This window comes from Mus pahari, chromosome 2 (genome assembly GCF_900095145.1).
Source record: "Mus pahari chromosome 2, PAHARI_EIJ_v1.1, whole genome shotgun sequence".
In the NCBI taxonomy this organism is placed as follows: domain Eukaryota; kingdom Metazoa; phylum Chordata; class Mammalia; order Rodentia; family Muridae; genus Mus; species Mus pahari.
The window spans coordinates 49,026,424-49,034,901 of NC_034591.1; the positions used below are offsets into that span (position 1 = coordinate 49,026,424).

The 8,478-nt window shown below is 43.4% G+C and overlaps 2 protein-coding genes across 3 annotated transcripts in view; one reads left to right on the forward strand and one right to left on the reverse strand.

Moving 5' to 3' along the window:
• Irf5 (interferon regulatory factor 5) overlaps positions 1–725 on the forward strand; it is a 15,641-nt gene extending 14,916 nt beyond the window's left edge. The window contains exon 10 of the mRNA XM_021191390.2: positions 600–725. Within this exon, the coding sequence (XP_021047049.1) occupies positions 600–725 (126 nt within the window). The remainder of the gene's footprint in view (positions 1–599) is intronic.
• Positions 533–8,478, reverse strand: part of Tnpo3 (transportin 3) — a 71,195-nt gene continuing 63,249 nt past the window's right edge. For both annotated transcript variants that reach the window (XM_021191385.2, XM_021191387.2), the window contains 2 exons: positions 2,091–2,188; positions 533–849 (listed from right to left, as the gene is read on the reverse strand). In XM_021191385.2, coding sequence (XP_021047044.1) covers positions 2,128–2,188 — 61 coding nt within the window. In that variant the 3' untranslated portion in view covers positions 533–849; positions 2,091–2,127. The remainder of the gene's footprint in view (positions 850–2,090; positions 2,189–8,478) is intronic.

The window sequence follows — 8,478 nt, forward strand, 5'->3', positions numbered from 1 at the left end:
GAGAGAGAGAGAGAGAGAGAGAGAGAGAGAGAGAGAGAGAGAGAGAGAGAGAAAGAGCAAGGTTTAATCCATATTTGTCCTCTCCACCCACCCCTTTTGGCTTTTCTCCCCAAGGCTGATGACAAAGGCCCGTGAACTGGATTGGACTTAGCAACTCAATAGGATCAGGGTTGGGCTCTACATTAAAAGCATCTTTGACCCTGGCTAGTCCTGACTATCATCCCTAACCATGATAGAAGCAGACCAGGCTCTTTTCTGGACATCTCTAAAGGTGGAACAGTTGGGGGTGGGGGTGCGTTTCCTCTATTCACCTGTGTTTAAAGGAAGGAGAGCAGAGGAGAGGTGACCCTACCTCTTTAATTCCAACTGTAGCTATGTTACTCGCATTCCCACGTTTCCCTAAGGTAATGTGTCTGTCTCACAGAAAGTTCTCCCTGTCATGTCTCAGTGTGTGCACTGCATGCTGGTGTGTGTCTATCATGTGTGTGCATCAACTGCTACCAGGTGCATATTTCAGTTCTGGTGTCATCTCAGCTTTCCTTTTTTTAAATTTTTCTTTTTTTTTTTTTTAACTTTCCTTAAATTATTTTTCCTTTTAGAAAGAAGTTCACCAGGAAACTAGTTCCCCTCCCACCACGACGGACAGGCTTCAGCCATCCTTAAAAACCGCGCTGTTTCTCCCTCACATCCCAAACAGGGGCTCCTTAGAATGCCTTGGCGGGTGAAGCCTCTCCCCGTGTGGCGGGGTGGTCTGGTGGTAGTGAGGGCCCCTCTGCCACAACGGAGGTTTCTGATTGTGGGACACAGTCTGGGTTGTTTTCTTCCTGTCTTCTAATAAAAAAGACATTCCTGTCAAAAGAGAAGTGACAGTCTAATGAGCTCCAGAGGAGAGAGAGCAGGGTGAGCAGGGTCAGAGCCAGCGTGGAGGCAGGACGCTGGTTAACAAACAAGCACAACCAAAGTCTGGCCTTTGCCAACTTGCACTTCCAAGGTAACATTGACTCCGCTGAAACACTGCTTGCAGCCTGGCTCCTGTGCTGAGCTGCAGACACAAAGGATGATGGAAAGGTTGGGAGGAAGTCAACACGATGCAATCTTCTATGCAAAACCATCAGGAAAGCCCCACTTGAGTCTGTTAGTAAATACTGAGTTTCCATGTAAGATTTAATGCTGAAAGAACACTCTGTTTACTGACAATGGTTTAACAAGCACTGACCTAGACTCTATGGAAAGAGTGCTACATAGATGTGCCATCTATTACAATGGCTAAAAGTGAGGATTCTGGTACCAGAACGCCTGAATCCCCTAGTTTCTAACTGCAACAAATTGTTAAACATCTTTGACCTTCAACTGTCTTCTCTGTAAATGAGTATAGTTAACAGAAAGCTGCAGAAGAGTCTCTTGGTTAACACACAAGGAATGGCACCTGACCTTGGTTAAGGGCTTGATGAACATTAGCTGTGAACATCTACAGCTGCCTACAGGCAAACCCTGACACCCTCAGATGATACCACTCACGATTAAAGGCAGGCTTAGAGAACTGCCTTTCTTTACTCAGGCATCAAACACTACCGCCCAGTCGTCACTCCTCTCCATAGCTGACCTTCCTCCTTTGCTTCAGATCAGAAGGGACAGCCATGGAGCAAGTTGGCCATAAGAAGACAACCGATGGAACATCTCCCTGGCATTTCAACCATAAAAGCGTTAAGAATAAGCTGCTTGCATATTGATTCTGGCAAGTCTGTCTGAGAAGACACGTGTCAGGAATTATGGTTGCTATTGTTCCCAGCAAAGTAGCAGAGGCTAAAATTACTGACTTGATTGTTCCCAAGCACACATCAAAGCACCTGCGTGAAGACGTTTTTCTGATGCACTCGACACCAGTTACCTTCTACTGAGTGGAAAATGGCGCCCAGGTACACTGATGGTCAGCTTGCTCTGGCCCAAGACACTCAAGGTGCTCAATAGTTCAGCCACTGAGATAGCCGAACACTAAGTTCTTCCTTGATTTGAGCTATGTGCCTTAAACACATTCCTAGTCTCAAACCTCCCCAAGAGCCCAGAAAGAACTAGAAGTATACACAACTCACCTGGATGACAGGCACAGTGCAGGAGTGTGAGCTTGAGCTATCGGAACAACCTGGTGAAGTCTCTCAAGGCCCAGCAAACTTGCTTACATTCCTCAGCACTAGAAGAGAAAAGGTGGATGGGTGGGCCTTGGCTGGACAGGAGAGCTAACATGCCGGGAAGGCACACTGAAGAGGGTTCCAACTCTGCCGGAAATGATTTTCATCCACTCATGGCTCTGTGTGAGATCTTCCCACAATTCAGGGCAAAAATTAAGTATTATAAATGAAGATAATTGTGAGCTTAGTGGTTCTCAAGGAAAGGGCTCGGAGACAAACTGTTTAGGGCTGACTTCTAGCTCTTGTGTTCTTGGGCAAGACACCAATCTCTGCCTTAGTCGCCTCATCTATTATCGACTTCATGTTACTCAGAGGATCAAAGCCATTCATATAAAACATTTATGACAAAGGAGCAGTGAACAAAAGTGACTCAGTACGTGTGAGTGTCTCTAGTAATACTCGACATTCCTGACACAAGGAGAAGCAATCTAGATGCCCTCAAAGAAAGAGGCCAGCAGGTCCCATAAGGCTTTTAGTTCTGTGCGCATGGCTCACTGAGGTCCCGAGCTTTCCATTTTCCTGCTGTGACAGATTCTGTTTACAAAGCCTTGTCTGGTAACTAGTCTGTCAGTCATTGATTTTTCTAGCTGAACAGGCTGCTCAGGATTTCCTCTTGGGGGAGGAGGAGATAGAAAAGGGTTAACACGCACAGAAATGGAGAATGAATAAGCAGATCCTGGTTCTCAGCAAATGCTGAGATGTCCAGTTATTATGGAAGTAATATTCATCTGACTCCATTTTTTCGAAGTTCCCTTTGTCTGAAACCCACTTAGAAACCTGCCATCCAGTGCTGGTTAAACACCCGAGGGGATGGATAACTGTTAAGAGCAATCCAATAGAAAAATGTCAAAATGCCTATCTACAAATTCCCACAACAAATATAAAGGTCCAAAATAATGATGAAAAACCTTGACTGGGATTCCAGGAGTTGATGACAGGGTGTTTTCTTTTAGGTTTTCTCCACCATAAACATGTAATGGATCAACAAGCTTTACTAATAACGGTACATTGTTGAGTCTATTTCAAAGTAAACCATGTGCTAAGGAAGCAGTCAAGTATGTGTGCAAGCTCATGCCATTCATGTTCCCATTGCCAGGATGGAGGGCAGCAGCCTACCACAGGCTGGTGTGTGGTGTGATATTACAAAGGACTAAGAGAAGATGCTGGAGAGCCACAATTCATTTATTTTCCTAATATCCTACATGTTTGAAACTGTACTCCTTTTGAGGTCTTTTCAATTAAACCTAGATGGACAAATACCCCTGTCTCTAGCCTCTTTTTTGAGAGTAAGAAAAAGAGCTCTGAAATTAAATTGTTGAGCATGGTGGTGCATGCCCCAATGCTTGTGAGGCAGAGACAGGAGGATCTCAGTGAGTTCCAGGCTAGCCTTACCTACATAGCAAGTCCTAGGCCCGTCATGGCTACATAGGGAGACCCTGTCTCAAAAAACCAAAACCAACCAACCAACCACCAAAATAAGGAAGGAAGGAAGGAAGAATGGATGGATGCAAGCAGGTGAATAGCAAAGTGTTATGGTTTAAGTAGGACTGGCCCCTACAGGTTCATATAGTTCAATGCCTAACCACCAGTGGGTGGAGCTGTTTGAAAGGATTAGAAGGATTAGGAGACATGGCCTTGTTGGAGGACATGTGTTACAGGGTGAGGGTGGGGGCGAGCAATTTTGAGGTTTCAAAAATCCCATTCTAGGTCCAGGCTTTCTCTCCCTGCTGCCTGTGAATCAGGATGTAAAGTTCTCAGCTCCAGAGCCATGCCTGTATACATGCTACCATGCTCCCTGTGGTATTTGGGCTCTGAGGTTTCAAAGCCCATGCCAAGCCCAGCATGTCTGCCTCTCTCTGCTTATGGATCGGGATGTAGAACTCTCAGCTGATTCTCTAGTACCATATCTGCTTACACACTGCCATTCTCTCTACCACGATAATAATGAACTAACCCCTAAAACTGTAAGCCAGCCAGCCAGCAAGTAAATGCTTTTTTTTTTTTTTTTAAAATAAGAACTGTCTTGGTCATGGTTTCTTTTCACAGCAATAGAACAGTACCAGGGAGTGGGACATTGCTGTGATCGATGTAACCTTAGTTGGGAGAATATGGAAGATTCTGGGACTTGGAAAAAGAAAATTGGTTGGACACTTTAAGCAGGGCTTAATGGGCCATCGTAGCAGGAATGTGGAAGACAGTTGAGAGCAATACAGACTATGACGGCTGGGCTCAAGAGGTTTCAGAGGAGGAGAGTATTAATAAGTGGCCTAGAGACTGTTCTTGTGATAGGTTGGTTAAGAATGGGTCTATTTTCTTCCCTTGTCCAAAAAAGCCTGCCTGAGATTAAATTGGAAGGTTCTGGATTATCAGCAAAATTATTATTGACTCTGTCACGTGGTGATTAGTGGTCACCCTTAATGCAGAGGAAAAAGGAGCACTAGGAAGGGTAAAGGAGCGAAGTCCAGTGCTCAAGAGATAAAAGTTTAGAGAAAAACCTGATGCTAAACAGAATAAAGGGAGTGGTGACCTCAGGACAAGAGCCCACTCAGCTAAGCTTCCAACCTGGGAAAAGAAATTAAAGAAAAGCTTTAGCATTGAAGGAAACCATCAAAAGAAAGCTGATACAAATGCATTTGAATTAGGGAATCAATTACCAGCTAGCAACAGAACTCGGCAGCTTCAACCACCACTTTTGAGTCTAAAGCTGGATCTGGCTTTAGACTCAGGGATACAAGCTGGGGTTGTGGAATCTTCCTCCTCAGTTAAGAAAAGCCATTGAGGTCAGGCATCTGTGAGGAGTGTCCCTGCATGATGGCCCAGAGAGGCCACTGCATGAGGCTGTGAAGGTGAAGGTAGAATGTGCTGGAGACCCCAAGAGATTGGAGATGTCAGAGTCAGGTGACACCTGCAGAGGAAACTGCTAGCAGGGTGTGGAATCAAAGAAAGAGGGGGTGCGGAGGGAGGGAGGGAGGGAGGGGGGTTTGCAATCAAGCTGAAAGGGACTGGAGATAGGTCTGAAGAGTGCTTTGACCTCAGCCATGCAGAGGAGTAGTTTGGAGTGTGCCAGCTGCTTTTTGGTCTCACTTCGGTCCAGTATCTCCTCATGGTGCTCCTCTTCCTCCCTTCTGGAATAGTAAGGTATATTCTGTGCCACTGAATACTGGAAGTATGTGATCTGCCTCTTCATTTTGATTTTATGAGGTGTTACAGTTAAGAGACTGCCACGAGTCTCAGAAGAAATTCTGAACTTGTAAGCAGTATATGAAGACTTGTCAAGAGATGGTGAAAGGCTATGGGGTCTTTGGAAGTTGAACTGAATGCATTTTTTACATTATGATATGGTTATAGGCCAATGGGACCCACATGATAATGGGCCTTCTGAAACTGTAAGAAAGCCCCAAATTAAATGCTTTTCTTTATATGAGTTCATTGATCATAACAGTGACTAAGACAGTAAGAGTGGCCTAGGTCTCTAATTAGCTCCACTTTTGTCCCCAATCCTACCAGTGACTTACCTATGTAGCAAGAACTCCAGCTAATTTTGAACTTAAATATCCTTGGTGGGTAAGCCCACAAAAAAGGATCTTAAAAGTTAGTACTTTTTTCTCATCTCTGTTCTTACAGCATTGTAGCATTGACCAGTCTCTGGTCTCTGATTCTATTATTACTTTTCTAGGTTCCATTTCCTATATTCTAGTCCCATAATTCAAATTATTCTCCCAAATAAGTTTATGGTCACTCTTCCTCAAGACTTAAGCCTTTCATTTGGTGTCTTGTTAAGTAATGACAACCTGAGCATCGAGAGACTCCACTATCAACACTCTCCATGTTCAGCACCGTTGTTTTAACTTTCAGATATCATGGTAGGCAGTCACACTAAGATGGAAAAGCTGGAAATAATGGCAGGATTTCTTCTAGTCTTTATTAACCTGAGCTAGTGGCAGATTACTATGTTTTTAGACTCAGCTTTCTTCAACTTGACCAACTAAAAAAGCTGGGGAATTACTAACACCATTTGAAAAGCAGGCTGGAACTTGCTACAATGAAGCTGAACCAGTTCACCCTCCCTGCTAAGGTGGCAAACAAAACAGCATGTTGAGGCAAGAGTTAGAGGGCCTTAAAACTGAAGGGAGACTGAGTCATGCACAGTTCAAGGGCGCACGCACTGAGAATTACTAAGAGGTGAGCAATCCCAAACCTCTTTTTAGCTCCATATGCCGCTTAATATTTACACACACACACACACACACACACACACACACACACACACACACACACACTCTGCCACAGCCTGCTCTGGGAGCTACAGAACTTGTTTGGCAATGAAGGTCAAGGCTACTTGGCTCAATCCCCTTCTCACTGACCCAGGATCAAGAATATGGCTGTTCTCAATGTCGCTTTACTGAAGGCCTTTCTTTCCCTTGCCCTTTTCTTGAATAAGAATGTTGCTTGTGACCTTGATCTCAGATGTGTTCATTACTCTATTCATTATACACAAGCCCCACCAAGAGCATTTGGGCCTGTGGAGACATATTCCAAAATGTGTGGGTGGCTTCTATAAAGTTGGCGAGAGACATGCCCAAGCTAGTTTTGCAAATAGGCAATGACATTCTGGCAGCTTCTTTTCCAAACAAACAAACAAACAAACAAAAAAAGAAAAAAAAAGTTAAACTTCCCGGGCCATCTATTACGTGTAGGAGCTCTGGGATACTATTTGGCATCTGTTAATAGCCTTATAAGGTAGTACTAACCCTATCTGCAAATGAATTAGCTGAAATTAAAAGTAACAGCATAATGGCAAGATTCAAACTGACAGTCTCTGCAAGATTTTCCCTAGGTTTCCATTTGCTTCAAGGAAGTCGGAGTCAACAGATCATGGTTTCTGTTGACCAGTACAGCATAGGGAAGGGCAACAGAAGCAGTGAGAAGCTATTTTTCAACTGAGACTGCATGAAGGCTATATACCACCCCCACAGGAAAGTTATCATGGCAGAAAATCAAATTATTTCATAAGGTTACCCCAGTCCATAGAGTCTTACCAGGGACAGGGACAGGGACCCCCCCCCCCCACTTTGGATAAATGTACCACAAAAGCCAGTAACCATGCTCATTTTCAGCCATCCATGTAGGTTGATACAAAGTTAAAATATCAGTTCTAGGGCATGACTATTAGCAACTTAGTAAGCTACAAAATAACAGCACTCGTTCTCTCCTTTTTTCAATTTTTAGTTAAAGACAAAATCTCACATTATAGAATAGGCTGAGCTGAAACTACCTAAATAGCCCAGATTGGCCTATACTTAAATGATCCTACTGCCTCAGCACCCCAACTCTCTTTTAAGCCCAAGTCTCATGCAACCCTAAACTTCCTATGTGGGTGAGGATACCTTAAATTTGTCGCCTTTGTATTTCCATCTTCCCAGAGCTAGAATTACAGACATTAAGTCACCATACCCAGCTCAGAAGACTTAATATTGTTACCTTATCAGTAACACCCAAAGAAGTCTACTGGATTAAGTATAATAATCATCAAACCTGCAACTTTATTACAGAAAATTAAGAAAGATTTCTACAATTCATATGGAATCTCAAGATACTCCAAGTATTCAAAACAGTCTTTAAAAAGCACAAAAAATTAGAGGTCTCAAAATTCTGGATTTCAAAATTTATGATATTGCCACAGTAATCAAAATAGCATGACAATGGTATAAAGCCAGATATGAATCAGTGAAGCAGAGAGCCTAGAAGCAAATCTTTATGAACTCCTAACAAAGTGCTAAGACCATTACAAGAGAAGGACCAGGCATCTGAATAAACACTGTAAAGAAAACTGAAGTTGCCAGGCAGTGGTGGTGCACGCCTTAATCCCAGCACTTGGGAGGTAGATCTTTGTGAGTTTGAGGCCAGCCTGTTCTGCAGAACAAGTTACAGGACTGTCAGGGTTACACCAAGAAACTCTGTCTTGGAACAAACAAAAAAAGAACAAAAAGCATTCCCTAACAAAGCTGAAGGAAGGAGGGAAGGAAGATAAATCTAATAATGTAACTTCACATAAAACCTAGGGGGACTTTTTTTTAAAAATAACTCTGGATCTGGCAATTCTTGGGTAGGACAAAAACAAATACCTTGGTTAGGATAAACAAACATAAAAATGCATAAATTAAACTATGTTAAAATTAAAACTTGAAGCCGGGTGGTTGTGGCACACGCCTTTAATCCCAGCACTTGGGAGGCAGAGGCAGGTGGATTTCTGAGTTTGAGGCCAGCCTGGTCTACAAAGTGAGTTCCAGGA